The sequence below is a fragment of the Rhamphochromis sp. 'chilingali' genome, assembly GCF_963969265.1.
Source record: "Rhamphochromis sp. 'chilingali' genome assembly, chromosome: 14".
Classification (NCBI taxonomy): Eukaryota; Metazoa; Chordata; class Actinopteri; order Cichliformes; family Cichlidae; genus Rhamphochromis; species Rhamphochromis sp. 'chilingali'.
The window spans coordinates 3382567-3398599 of NC_137941.1; the positions used below are offsets into that span (position 1 = coordinate 3382567).

The 16033-nt window shown below is 40.3% G+C and overlaps 1 protein-coding gene across 1 annotated transcript; it reads left to right on the forward strand.

Moving 5' to 3' along the window:
- Positions 1-12134: 12134 nt before the first annotated feature.
- On the forward strand, positions 12135-13064 carry LOC308409884 (olfactory receptor 4B13-like; the record flags this gene model as incomplete). The annotated part of the gene is made up of 1 exon (XM_080902884.1): positions 12135-13064. The coding sequence occupies one exon, from the start codon at positions 12135-12137 to the stop codon at positions 13062-13064; it is 930 nt and encodes a 309-aa protein (XP_080759010.1).
- Between the last annotated feature and the right edge of the window lie 2969 nt (positions 13065-16033).

The window sequence follows — 16033 nt, forward strand, 5'->3', positions numbered from 1 at the left end:
AGCCAGGAACTAAACTCAGCTGCAGATTTGCTAACAGTGCACAACAGGGGCAGGGCCTCTTACTTAACCCTTTCATGGGACAATTTCTACAGACTGTACTGTCTCATACTGGAACATTAACAAAATAGAAAAGTGGAGAACACACTACAGTTTTAGTCACTGTATTGCATGATTTCAAGTGAGAACGCAAAACATACTTATGATTTTTATTATTATTTTTCCTGTCACCCATTTTACTGTACGATGGCACTTAATACCCCAAATTCCTTACAGTATGTCTTCAAGATATACAGTTAAAAAAAAGGTTTATCTTAGCAAAGGACACCTGGCTATGATTATATTATAGCCGACTGCTGTGATAAAATGCTTTGTCATAACCTCGACCAAGCAGGTTATGTTTTTGAGTGTCTGTGTCATACAGGATAGTTTTGAATGAAACTTTGTAGGAGTGTAAAGTTATGTTAACAATCCAGTAATAATTCATCAGTGTGTTCAAGCTCCAGTTAATGATTTATTGGTTAAAAATTGCCAAAAGGCCTCGTAAAAATATCATGTCACATTTGACCTCTGACCTCTGCTTTAAGGTCAATAGATTCATCTGATGGTCAAAGTGAGAAAAATGCATTATAAAAGGTATTTAAGACTATGTTTCTTACTGTCATTATTTGCATTAACAACATATTGATATGTAGGGAATGATATATGAGGATTCTAAATATCACTTTGGACCTCTGACCTCTTCTTCAAGATCACATAAGGTCAAACTTTCAGAAAATGTCTTTTGCTTTGCTTAAAATTCTACTAACTTTGTTTGTGCTGGCAACATTTAGGACTTTAGAATCTTATTTGGGAATTTTGTTTCTACCCCAAAATGTGCTATATCTTCATAGAAAGTATTGCACAGTACAGTAAGATATTATACAAGTTATTCATATTCAGTTATTTAAAAATTAATACCCATTACCAACGCCGACATAATGTTCATATAGTCAAAGTAAACATCTGTCATGCTTCCTTTATCTGACATTTACTACACTACAAACAAAACAAAACAAAAGGAACATATACAGTATTAGTAGTAGTAACACTGTTCCCTTAAAGGTAAATACTGCTATGGGCCCTTTTATGCATATACAGTGTAGCATAAACGTATGGAATAGAGTTTATGACTGCTGCCATCATAGAGTCTCACAAACATGTTCATTAGGTCAGTCAGCTGGTTTCACTCTATGTTTGTCATAGTTTGCGATCTTCTCTTGACCACTTACACTGAAAAACATCTTTGTTTTGATTTGGTAACCCAGCACAGCCCTCTGGGCGTTGCAAAGTGTGTATAATTGCTCTTGTGGGATAATGAAGGTAATGACCTGTTGACCATTTCCAACTTGAGCAGTGAGCCATCCCATGGGTTCTCATTACTTTCAGCCTCATCAAACATTGAACCAGGAGATGAATTAAACGTTATTTGACTACAGCTCACCCAAGTTCACTTTACTGACACTAATCACCCAAGCTCTGTGTTTTGGCACCTAAGGCAGATACACGTGGGGGTTCATGGCCGTGATGGGCATCTAGAAGGGCCGAGGGACTCACGCAATTCTTTTCAGTGTCCTTGCATCATTCATGCCCCTGTGTGTGTTTTTGATAAGTTGTTTTAAACGTTTGAAATTAAACAGATTTTGTCTGTCCTATAAATCCTTCATGCATGTGAATCCATCTTTAGTATTCCATTATGCATCACTCTATCCACCTAAATACACATACAGGGAGTTAAAAGTAAGGACCTGAGACCTCAAATGTGATTTGGAATATTGAACCCGATAAGTCCTTCCCAAATAAGCATCATCAGTTATTTCAGCCCAGTTATCCCAAAACAACATAATATATGTTTACTGCTGTCCACCATTTCAGAAGATCAAAAGTAATTGTTTACTGTAGTTGTGTTTAAATAGTAGTTGTGTTTTTAAAATGTGGAATAAAGTCCCAGACAAAGATTACTGAACATCAGCCTTGAGAGGCTCTGTCAGGCCTTTACTTTTGTTTTAATACCTGAAAATGTTCTGTGAGGTTGAGTTCAGGTGACTGACTTGGCCATTGAAAAACATCTATTATTTACTTTCACAGTATGCATATAGTATAGTCTGTAAACGCTTATCCTGCTGAGATCATGAGCTGTTCCTTCCTTTGTCTACATTTTTCTTTTTTCAATCATGTATAAATTCATCTTGGTTTCAGAATTGAAACCAAAACGTGCTAAAGCAATAATTTTTTGCATATGAAAACGGAGGGTTTTACTTACACATCACGCACTCAACTTGTCCCAGGCCGCGGTTTCCTTCCACTTTGGAAAAATCGCATAAAAACCGCTGGCAACAACAAAAACATTACAATCCACAAACACGTTTTGCTGATTTGATCAGCTGCTCATGGCACTTCCTACATTGGAATAAACGTCATCGCATTGTGACAGCACACATCAGCAAAACAGGAAGTGACGTCATCTTCGCAGGATATTTCTCTCTTATTTCCCCCCCTCTTGGGCCTTTCAAAAGTTAACTGGTGCTATTGAAAGTCATGTTTGACTTAACAGCTTCTATCACCAGCAGTTAGCTACCCACGCTCACAAATCTGTCTCTTTAACACAAATCTCTAGTCAGCCAATCAGAGGCAGTGTTTAAATACAGCGGCCTCTGACGTCATTGGTCATTTCCAGGTTCAAACTCTTCTTCAGTTCCCAAACCTAAACAAACAGTGAGTTAAACAGCCTAAAATCTTTCGTCTTTAATAAAATATTCTGTTTGGCTGCTCTCCCAGGTGTGACAACAAAGTTGAACCTCCAGACAACCATGAAAAGAGGATTTATGAGACTTAACTGATTAGAAGTTAGCAGGAAGTTAGCTCGCTGGTCTCCATCTAAAGATGATGTACCATGTTCTGACTAATGGATTTCTAAGAGACTAACATGTACTGTTCTGCAATCACTTTATGCATAAATGAAGATGGAAAAACTAAACAGCAGCAATGTTTGAAGGGTTATTAAAGTTGGGCTTGCTGGCATATAATGGTGTGCTACCTGGTGGCTAGCTACAAAGCTGTGTTAAGGATAATATAAATACATTAGGACAGCAAAGATGGAGGATGAGTGTTATCTCCTTTCCACTGAATAAAAGTCAATTTCAGGGTCCCTGATGGTCAGAGACAAATGCAATCATCCATCCATCCATTCGCTTCCGCTTATCCTTTTCAGGGTCGCGGGGGGTGCTGGAGCCCATCCCAGCTGTCATAGGGCGAGAGGCAGGGTACACCCTGGACAGGTCGCCAGTCTGTCGCAGGGCCAACACACAGGGACAGACAACCATTCGCGCTCACATTCATTTGCACCTAGTGACAATTTGGATTATCCAATTAACCTATCCCCACAAGCTGCATGTCTTTGGACGGTGGGAGGAAGCCGGAGTACCCGGAGGGAACCCACACAAACACGGGGAGAACAAGCAAACTCCACACAGAAAGACCCCGGCCTGATGGTGGAATTGAATTCAGGACCTTCTTGCTGTGCGGCAACAGTGCTAACCACCATGCCACCGTGCTGCCTAAATGCAATCATATGGCAAAAAAAGTCGCTGAAAATGAACCAAACTTTAGTCAAGAGAACATCTGACTGAACGAGGTTAGCCATTAATATGTTGCTGTGTTGTTTGGATTACTTGCTATAAAAAATTCCTGATCCTAAGCTTCATGTACAAATTCAAATCTTTGCCTCAGAGTGAAGCATTGAGCTATTTGATGTCTTCCAATCCATGAGCCCATGGGCTGCAGTTTCATCATTAGGAGTCTGTTTCAGAAAGCGGGTTTAGAAAACCCAGAGTTTTCATTAACTCAGGGTATATTTACTCAGAGTTTGCACTAAACCGGCTTCCTGAAATAGGGCCCTGGGACCCGTTCTTCGTACGTCGCTTACTACATCCAAGATCAAATGACACATCCAAGACCAAACCATCGCGCTAACCGTGAGCTCGCTAATCCGGTTCCCCGAACACACCTGCTGTTGACGATCAGTACAGCTGGATGAAGTAATGTGAGATCACTGGGTGTCGTAAAAGGGGCTACGCATCTGAAGGAAACGGTTTCCAGGGCCTAATCCGTGGATCGACTTCCTTCGAGGCGTGGACGTCTATCAGCAGAGAATGTACCTTCACCTATCAGCAGAGAATGTCCCTTAGTCTGTAACACAGTCAAATATATTCTCAAGTAATATTCAAGCATGCCATTCAGCGTGTTAGTACGAGCTCGGGAGCAGCTTGGGAGAACAAGAAAACAGAGACTGCTTCAGGTTGTCTTCCCAAATTGACTCAACTTTATTCACAAGTACAACAGTTTATATAGAGGGTAAAATTCATGAGACAGCAGATTATCAGTTTAAACCAGTACAGACCAAGATAAGGGAGCGTCTTCCTGCCCTTGGGTGAAGAAGCATCCTTTGTGTAGTGTATCAGTTCAGCTACAATTGTGATTATCTCAGCGACATATTTTCAAGGCACAAAACAAAGAGTTCTTACATTAGTGAAATCTGAAACAAACCATTTGGTCTTCAACAGGCATCTCCTAAAAGATTAAGAAACTAATGTAGCTGAGGGAGTGATCTCTGTGGTATTTCAACCTTGTACCAGCCTGTGATTCTCACACATCAATTCTTGGGTCAAAGAGAAAAATAACTAAAACAAAGGGGCCTTATTGAATGACAGAGTTTTCCTGCATAATGTCACTATAAAACAATATCCAGTAAATGCTCCCATGGTACTAAAATACCTAACAGCATCGATAGTAGAAACATTGATCGGCAACCCTCTGATTGGTCGGCGAAAATACGAAGGAGCGCGCTCGGTATTTTTCGGCAGCAGAGCAAGAACTCTTGATTGAGGGATTTCAGGAGTTTCAGAGTTTAATTAAAATGCAAGGGAACACTGCAAAGGCTGCAAAAGCAAGGAGAGAGAAAGTTGCAGAAAGTTGCTGACAAATTAAACTCGTAAGTAATTTAATAATAACAATAATAATGGAGTGGATTTATATAGCGCTTTTCAAGGCACCCAAAGCGCTTTACAATGCCACTATTCAGTCACTCTCACATTCACACACTGGTGGAGGCAGCTACGGTTGTAGCCACAGCTGCCCTGGGGCAGACTGACAGAAGCGAGGCTGCCATATCGCGCCATCGGCCCCTCTGGCCAACACCAGTAGGCGGTAGGGTAAATCTATTATATTACACTATATTATCCAATATTATATTACATTATATTTTATTATGTTATATTATATCCCCTTTCACATTAGAGCCACAACAGGACCCACTAGAACATGGGAACAGGTAAAAGTGAAACATAAGAATATTCTACAGAATGGTAATATTTATCACTTATATTGCTTTTAGTCTCTTGAAAAGAGACCCTGAAATAATCTGTTTGTTTGTTTATAACAACAACCAAGAAAAGGGCAGAGCAAAAACAGACAGGTGGTGGTCCTGCACCCCCTCGTCAACAAGTTGGTTAAGTAAATAATACCCTCACGGGAATATCGATATCTCTCTATGAGCACACTGTCGCCCTGAGCTAAAGGATTCTGTCTATCCCGCAATATACGCTGAATTCTGAAAACTCTCCTTATCAATCTTGCACCTTCCGCAATGGGTGGCTCGCGTATACGGACAGGATATGACTGCGACAGACTTCCCAAATCCACCTTCGCTTTTATAGCCGTGGTCTCTCATCTTGATTACACGAAGTAATTTGCAATTACTACTCTGAAATATGAATTACATCTGTAATAATCACATACATGTAATAGAATGTTAATAGTACATTTCCCTTTTTTAGGAAATGACCTGTATGTATCTGTGTGAAATCAATAAATGGATCAAGTGCTGCATTATCTTTAGTTACATTGATAATATTTATTTATGGTGAAACAGTGGTGGAATATCGCTGTTGCTTTCGTATACATGAAGCGGACATACCTGCGTGGCCGCGATCTAATCCTGTTTACATAAAGTAAACCTGCTCCCGAGCAGGTTTACGCTTACGGCTCTGTTGCTATGGCAGCAAGTCCCGGATGAGCTTCGGGGAACCGAACGATCCAGGATCATGCGAAATCGTCAACAATCAAATCCAGCTAATTTACTTAGCGAGGTACGAAGAACGGACCCCTGGGCCCTATTTCAGGAAGCCGGTTTAGAAAACTCAGAGTGAAAAACGATACTCAGGGTTGAGTAACCCCAAACTGTCCAACTCGGAATATTCGGTTTCAGAAAGGCTGATAACAATTAGTTCAGTCAACGCGGAGTTGCTTTAACCCCAAGTTAAGCGCGCGCACGAGGATACATAAAGCCCTGATTAGTGGAGCACAGATTAAGCGAGTCACCATGGAGATGGAGGGAAAGAAGGCGCGGTCAATGTATTTTACAGCGCTTGAGGCCAAAATACTGATGGCAGCATATGCTGATAACATGCAAATTCTGCGGAAAAAAAGTAACACAGCCTCAGCTGCAAAAGAAAGGGAGCATGCATGGCAAAACATAGAGTCAATGCGTGAGTGTTAATTTAAACATTGATCTAGGGATTTCCACCCATTTAACACGTTATTTTATTATATTTTATTTTATTTTTTATTTTATACATTTTATTTTGTGATGTGATTTGAGCGCAGGTGCAACCCAACAGGCCCCAAACGTTCCTGGCAGCAAGTAAAAATGAAATAGAAAAATATAGTCCAAACAGGTAAGGTGTAATTGTATTATGAGCCATAGTGCTTGGTCTGTTTGTCCGATGTAAATCAATTGCAGTTAGAGGCTACATTAATTTTCCCTCTGTAAGCACTTATTGAAATTATCTGAGCACATTACAAGTACATATTTGCTTACTCTGTATGCTCAAATGTGACCCGTTATAGCCAACAGAAAAAAAGCGGAGGCCCGAAAAACAGGTGGGGGTCCTCCACCACCACCACTCACAGAGGCTGAGCAGTTGGCTTCCACATTTGTGATAATGTTGGCAGCATCACATATGATCTTCACAGTGCAAGGAACACAAATTAGCATCCATTACTATAATGAAATAATTTGTTAGTTTGAAATGCTACAGGGAACTATGTACCTGTACATTAATGCTGTGGAAAGACTTCCTGTTCACATAGTCTCCTTCATTTACTGAAGGAGCAATGATTGGAATGTGAGTGCCATCTATACAGCCAATCACGCCTGGGAACCCTGAAAATAAATGTAAAATTTAAGTAGTAGTCCAAGTATCACCACATCATACATTAAGTTTTGGTCATCCTGATACCTGCAATTTTGTGGCATCCCTCTTTGATAAATCTTGTGGGTCTATGACCGGGGAACACCACAAACGTGTACAGGAGACGTTTCAGTGCAACTGTAACATTCCTGACTGCCCGACAGACGGTAGCCTTGGAAACGTGCTCAGCGTCACCAATATTATACAGAAAGCTCCCGTTTGCAAAAAACCGAAGTGCCATACAAATAATATGTACAGAACTGAGAGGATGTCCGCGATGTGTCACATGAGCAATATTAGGCCTGAGGATGTTATTCAAATAAATTATAGATTGTGCTGAAAAACGGTAACGTTCACACAGGAAATCATCAGGAAATGATAAAATGTCCAAACACGCTCTAATCACTCTCTCTCGGCGGAGAGCTCTGCGGAGAATTTGGGCTTCAACATCTACTGGCTCTTCAAGGAAGGGACACGCCATGTCTGACACTTCCTACAGTCAGGTTTCCGACAAAGAGGCGGAGACAGTCAGGGTTAGTTGAAGTAAACCTGCTAGGGGGCAGGTTAGCTTCACGGAGTGTGTCGTCATAGTGACTCACTCAGAATTAATCTAAACTCGCTTTGTGAAACCGGAAACCCAGAGTTTTCGTTAACTCAGGGTATACTTACTCAGAGTCTGCACTAAACCGGCTTCCTGAAATAGGGCCCTGGGCCCTGTTTCAGGAAGCCGGTTTGGAAAACTCAGAGTGAAAAACGACACTCACGGTTGAGTAACCCCGAACTGTCCAACTCGGAATATTCCGTTTCAGAAAGGCTGATAACAATTAGTTCAGTCAACGCGGAGTTGCTTTAACCCCAAGTGAAGCGCGCGGACGAGGATACATAAAGCCCTGATAAGCGGAGCACAGATTAAGCGAGTCACCATGGAGACGGAGGGAAAGAAGGCGCGGTCAATGTATTTCACAGCGCTTGAGGCCGAAATTCTGATGGCAGCATATGCTGATAACATGCAAATTCCGCGGAAAAAAGTAACACAGCCACAGCTGCAAAAGAAAGGGAGCATGCATGGCAAAACATAGAGTCAATGCGTGAGTGTTAATTTAAACATTGATCTAGGGATTTCCACCCATTTAACACGTTATTTTATCATATGTTATTTTATTTGTTATTTTATACATTTTATTTTGTGATGTGATGTGAGCGCAGGTGCAACCCAACAGGCCCCAAACGTTCCTGGCAGCAAGTAAAAATGAAATAGAAAAATATAGTCCAAACAGGTAAGGTGTAATTGTATTATGAGCCATAGTGCTTGGTCTGTTTGTCCCATGTAAATCAATTGAGGCTACATTAATTTTCTTTCTGTAAGCACTTATTGAAATTATCTGAGCACATTACAAGTACATATTTGCTTACTCTGTATGCTCAAATGTGGCCCGTTATAGCCAACAGAAAAAAAGCAGAGGCCCGAAAAACAGGTGGGGGTCCTCCACCACCACCACTCACAGAGGCTGAGCAGTTGGCCCTCAGCCAAAACAGTGGGCGCCCTGTGGCTGAAGGCATCTCTGCGGGGACATCCTCTGAGTCAATAACCCCGCAAGACACAAGTGCCTACATAAGGGGTAAATTCAAAATAATACATGATGTGCATACATCCTTTCTTCACAGTCACCTTTGCAGTGCTACTCATTCATTTGATAAACTCTTTACCATAATGGATTATTTTGTAGTGAAGTTATTTTCCTACTGATTTTGCCTTCCCTCAGCCTTGGTTGTCTTTGAGAGCATAATGACAATGAAGTGTAAGGTGCTTGGTATGTTTGTTAATTGCCATTTGGTCCCTTGTAAGTTATAAGTGACCTGTATAAACCTCATATTCTATCAGTTGATGGTGATGGTGTACTGCATCTGGTGCAGCCTCCTGTTGAGCCAGACCAACATGCAGTTGTGAGTAATACTCCACAGATTATATGAGTTTACAGTAGAACAGCAATGTTGTTTATTTCTTTACTACAGGAAAATAATGAAGAAACATTGACAGCTGTTACAGAGGAGGAAGCAACAGAGACACTTTATGAGGTTTACATCTTTTAATACTTTGTGTACAGGAAATACAGGCGACCAATAAAGCCAGTTGAACAAAAAATCTGTTTATTCTTCTTTCAACATGTTTAGGTGATGGGTCAAAGGAAATGATTGTGACATATGGTGTCTCTGACTGCTCTTCCATCTTGTATGTCCGTGGGAGGGTCAGGATGTTCATGGTTTGGATCACTGCTGATGTCTGGTTCAGAAGGACAGTGTTCTCCTCTAATTGTGGCAATGTTGTGAAGAATCACACATGCCACAATAATGTCACATGCCCTTTCTGGGGTGACCCTGAGTCTTTGCAGGCACTGGAACCGGGCCTTAAGCATTCCGATAATCATTTCAATTCTGGCTCTTGTCCTGCAATTAGCCAGATTATATCGCTGCTGTGGGCCCGGTTCAGGGTCAGGGTAAGGGGTAAGCAAATAGGGTAAACATGGATACCCCCTATCACCAAGCAAGTAGCCAGTGAACTCTCCTAAGACAGAAGGATACACTTCAGTTCAAATGTCCCTGAAGCAATTGGTCTTTATATATTTTAAAGTATTCTCAACTCACCATGTCCAAATTTTGTGCTCAGTGTACATTCACGGAATATTTGTGAGTCATGGACAGAGCCTGGCCACTTGGCTTCCACATTTGTGATAATGTTGGCAGCATCACATATGATCTTCACAGTGCAGAGAACACAAATTAGCATCCATTACTATAATGAAATAATTTGTTAGTTTGAAATGCTACAGGGAACTATGTACCTGTACATTAATGCTGTGGAAAGACTTCCTGTTCACATAGTCTCCTTCATTTACTGAAGGAGCAATGATTGGAATGTGAGTGCCATCTGTACAGCCAATCACGCCTGGGAACCCTGAAAATAAATGTGCAATTTAAGTAGTAGTCCAAGTATCACCACATCATACATTAAGTTTTGGTCATCCTGATACCTGCAATTTTGTGGCATCCCTCTTTGATAAATCTTGTGGGTCTATGACCGGGGAACACCACAAACGTGTACAGGAGACGTTTCAGTGCAACTGTAACATTCCTGACTGCCCGACAGACGGTAGCCTTGGAAACGTGCTCAGCGTCACCGATATTATACAGAAAGCTCCCGTTTGCAAGAAACCGAAGTGCAATACAAATAATATGCAATGAACTGAGAGCATGTCCGCGATGTGTCACATGCGTAATATATGGCCTGAGGATGTTATCCAAATAAATTATAGATTGTGCTGAGAAACGGTAACGTTCGCACAGAAAATCATCAGGAAATGATAAAATGTCCAAACGCGCTCTGATCACTCTCTCCCGGCGGAGAGCTCTGCGGAGAATTTGGGCTTCACGATCTACTGGCTCTTCAAGGAAGTGGCACGCCATGTCCGACACTTCCTACTGTCAGGTTTCCGACAAAGGGGCGGAGACAGTCAGGGTTAGTTGTAGTAAACCTGCTAGGGGGCAGGTTAGCTTCACGGCGTGTGTCGTCATAGTGACTCACTCAGGCTGCAGCTGAACTCGCTTTGTGAAACCGAAAACCCAGAGTTTTCGTTAACTCAGGGTATACTTACTCAGTTTTTCCACTAAACCGGCTTCCTGAAACAGGGCCCTGGTCTTAAAAATTTAGCTTAAAGACACAAACGAATATTGCTAAAAAAAACAACAACAACAACAACAAAAACCCCAGCGAGCTGACAATCACCACTGATTATTTTTAGAGGCTTGTTTATATTTAATTAAACAAGATCAAAACACAGAAAAAGACAACAGTGTGGTGGGGCGTGGTCTGCGGTGCCATGCGGACACACCTGCACGGCATCCGCAATCTGGCCGGAGAGTTAGAGACACGGGGATTCAGGGTTGTTGGTGTGTGTGGTGTGCGGCCTGCTGCTGAGAGCTGCAGGCCGCACTGTGTGAATAAAGTTGGCTCTCAAATCAAACCTCTGGACCTGTCATGCGTCATCCTTGTCACAAACAGTCTTAATGCAGTGGGAACTTGGACCAGGGTTGATACCATCATAACTTACCAAGCAAATTGTTGCTGACCATGTCCGTCCCTTTATGACCATAGTGTGCTCATGTTCTGATGGGTATTTCCAACAGGTTAACATGCCATGTCACAAAGACGGGATCATGTTGGTTTCCTCCACAGTGACTAGATTGCAGTCCATAAGAGCACTGTTCAGATGCAGTGGAATGGCAGGTTCTGCATCATGGACGTGCAGCAGACAAACCTGCAGTAACTCTGTGATGCTATCATATTAATATGGAACCTCTAAAATAAAGAATTAAGGCATTTTTGAAGTTAAAAAAAGGCTCAAACTGGATATGAACATGGTGTAACTGAGAAAGTGTCTGGTGAGTGAATCATGATAATACTGTGTACTTATTTGTATTTTTGTACACAAGTGCAATCATCAATAAAGTAAACTATCATTGTTTTAGATTCTCCATGGAACGATGACTGTCAGCTGCCATCATAAAGAGGCGCTCAGCACTGCTCTTAATCCTCAGTGGTTACCTGCTGTTCCACAGACCACACACACTGACAACACAAAGGACTTTCAGTTGTGGTGAGGCTTAGAAACGCTGAATTTATATTTTAAATATAACTGAGACTAAAAGTTGTTTATTTTCTAACTTGTCCAGATTTATTACAAATATTTTTAACCTGTTGTTTTACATAATTGGTTGGTTTGAAAATATTTCTGTTAAATTGTGTTGTTCTCTGTTGCTCATCTGTGGTACTGCCCATTGCCTATGGGGTAAATGGAAAACAATTCCCATCCACTATATTTTAATCTGACGATGTTTGTGTACATAGGAAAGTTCCGCTATCCGGCATTTGTTTTGTTTTTACTCTTGTATACGTTTATTATCTCAGCGAATCTTGTCATAATAGTGGTAATATCAAGAGAGAAAACCTTACACGAGCCTATGTATATTTTTATTATGTGCCTCTCAATTAACTCTCTGTATGGCTCTGGTGGATTTTTCTTCAGATTTCTAAGAGATCTTCTGTCTGACTCAAACTTGATTGCACATTCGGCTTGTTACACTCAGATCTATATCATTTACACCTATGCATCCTATGAGCTTACTATTTTAGGCATAATGGCATATGATCGCTTTGTTGCTATATGCCAGCCTTTGCATTACCACAGCAAACTAACTTCAAGGGTGATCTCCAAGTTGCTCGCTTTTGCATGGATCTATCCAGCCTTTTCAGTTGCAGCCTGTGTTTATTTGGCTTCCAGACTTCCACTGTGTGGCAATAAGATACCTAAGGTATTTTGTGCCAACTGGCCTGTTGTAAAATTGTCATGTGTCCCTACAGTGATCAATAATATTATTGGCATGTTTGTGAGCGTAACCACAGTGTTTCTGCCACTTGCTTTTGTCTTGTATACATATATGCAAATTTTCCTGGTTTGTAGGAAGCGCTCGTCACTGTTCAAGAGCAAAGTCATACAGAGCTGCCTGCCACACATTGTTACTTTTGTCAATTATTCCATTACTGTGTTTTGTGATGTTGCCCTCAGCAGAATTGACCTTGAAGAGCTGAATCCATTTCTGGGCATCATTCTGTCACTGGAGTTTGTTGTGATTCCCCCCATTTTAAATCCTCTCATGTATGGTTTAAAGTTACCAGAAATTAGAAAGTGTATCCTAAGAAACTTATCATGCCTAATTAGATAAATGTCATATGACAAAGAAAATAGTGTAAAAGAATCTGTGCCGTTTCTAATAAAAAGGTTATTTTATTATCAACTTAAAAGAATTAAATAGGGATTATGGTTCTGCTAAGAATGACTTTATTTTAATATGTGAGTAAATGCGAATAGATTCATGTTTCAGCATTTATATTAACGCATGTTCCTGTGCTGTGACTGTTTCAGAAAAACAAACTGAAATAAAGAGTTGAGTTAAAAACAACAACAACAAACATTTGTGATGTGCTTCATACATATTATTAATAAAAATGTGTAAATTCATTATATGTGTTTTCTTGTTTATGGACAACATATTACTTTTAAAAGGGAATAATTAATAAATGTGATGTTCTCCAGCAAATGATAAAATTAGCATTTTGTTAATTTTACACACTTTAACAGCTCTGTCACATAGAATTCATACAGCTCCACATTTATCACACACATGTTCACTTTTGGTAGAGTCAAAGTTAAATTTCAGACCAAATGATATAAAATCATCTAAAACAATTTTATGCAGGCCGACTCCAATATGCACTGTAAATTAAAAATTAAATATTGACCGTTTAAGAGCATTTCACAGAGAGAGAACATATTTTTTGTTTTTTTTTAAATTGGTAAGAAACTATTATTGAACTGTTGCATCATCATGACACTGAGTGATAGGAAGTTGCTTTTTGTGCCTTAAATCTTTTTATATTTCAAGTTTTTTGGCACTAAAAAATAAAAAAAATTTTATTTTTACATGTAATTTACAAATTATATATCTCAGAGAATTCGTCTAAGGCAAATGATTAACACCCATTACAAAATGCACTCTGTGTGGAAACTTCACTGACATTTTATGTTCATAAGTAAAATAAAAGAGGAAAAACCTGATATCATCTTTGTTCTGCTTGTTCAGATTTACCTGTAAAAGTTTTCGGTGATTTTACTGGATTTTCTGACCAGTTTTATATATGTGCAAGATCATTTAAAGTGTCTGAAGAACAAAGGGGGATAATCGTAAATCGCAATGAAAAATATTTATTTCAGAGTATACCATAAAGGCATAGTGTTATAGCCGTTGTCATATATACTTGTTTTTGCGGTACCTGGAGAACTGCCTGTGACAGAGGTTTACTTGCTTCCCCGTGTTTATTATTTTGTCTATTTGTTTATTATTTTGGCCTCGGCTCACCCTGAAGTGCTGACTGTCCTGTGTGGTTGTTGTTTTTTTCCCTTTCTATAAATAAAACCATGTAGTGACAGAAGATTGTCTCCTGTGGCTGCTTGGGTCCTGCTTGGAGCAGGTGCCTCATTCCTGCTATGACCTGACCCCCAGACAGGACTAAACTGGGACCGGATGCCAAAGTGCCGGAGGCTACTGACATGCTCCCTGCTAGCGTGCAGGCTGATGGTAAATGGACTGGTTCTTACATAGCGCTTTTCTAGTCTGAGCACTCAAAGCGCTTTACACAACTTGCCACATTCATTCATTTACACATATTCGCAGAGGCACTCTTTTCTATGTGCTTTCTATCTAAGTGCCTTCTATTGAATGATGCAGCTGGGGACCCTCAAACAGCTTTGTCCACTGAGGATCTCTGCTTAACCCTCTGTGTAAAACAGATGGAGGCCCGCACTAAACAACTTGAGATGCAAGCTATGCATCTCGGGCTTTGGACTTAGAGAAAAGCTCACGTGTTGTTTCCATGCCTGTGTGTGGTCATCCCAGCACATCCACCACTATTTCTATATGTTTTGACATCACAAAGCACATTCAACTAGTCCTTCCATTTCGTGAAGACAAAGTTGGTTCATATTTCAACAACTGCAAGTTGTCCCAAGGAGTTTTGGCTGCTTTTATTATACCGTAAACTGGTTGGTAAAGCCCAGGAGGTTTATACCAGTTTGTCGGTTGTTTAATTATGAAATTGTAAAGAAAACTGTGTTACAAACATAGGAGCTTATCCTGGAAGCTTATCAACAAAGATTTAGGAAATGTGAAAAAACTTCCAGTCAATCATTGCATCAAAAACAGTATCACATTGCTGGAAAGAAGAATTTGTAGATTCTACAAAAGTCTACAAAACATTGGACCAGGTCTCCATTCTTATGGAACTATTGGAGGTTTCATGGGTGACTGACCAACCAGTCAACATGTGTTTTGTGTAAGGGTAAGGTTACATCACACTGCAGAAAATTGGAGAAATAGCTGGGTTGTTGAGGCTTCATGAGTGGACTTCTGCTTTGAGGAGCTTGATCACTTTTCCAGAATGGACTAAGGAGGGAGTGCAGGCTGGAATCTTTCCCTTATGGAATAGGAAAGGTAGAGAGTGAGCAGATGGCAGAGTAACAGGTAAGTAACAGGTAACAGGTGCAAACAAGTCTTTTTTCCACAGAGTTACTAAGAGGCAAAGACAAAGCAACATTCACAAGAACTTCTACTGTCTTTCTAGTGACTTCAGCAAACGGCAGAGAGCCTGATCATTATCACTGAAGCAACAACGATCTGACTGGACTACGAAAGACTACAAACAAAAAACAAAAGAAAACCACAACAAGCCCTGGACAATTATGTTTAATTGGCATATGTGTAAGAAATTCCTAACAGTATTATGAAGAAAGCATTTTTTTAATAAAATTGTACTGCCTCTGCTATGGTTGGGCAGTCAGCTAAACTCCTTCCCCACATCAAGACTCTGATGACACGATTCCCGGTTCACAGGTTTATTGACACAGGGAAAGGTGAAACTGTAACAAACAGTACAAGGCATAATCACTGTACTTATTCACCATGTACATATATAACGATGAAAATATATTAACCCAGTTTTTTAATATGTCAACATGCAATGTTCATATGAATTACTTCCCTTTTTAAGTCAAATACAAACATCAAATTATGATTTTAACAAGTCTTACTATAATGAATGCCTCCAATTCGTTTGTCATTCCCCTTTAACTAGCTCC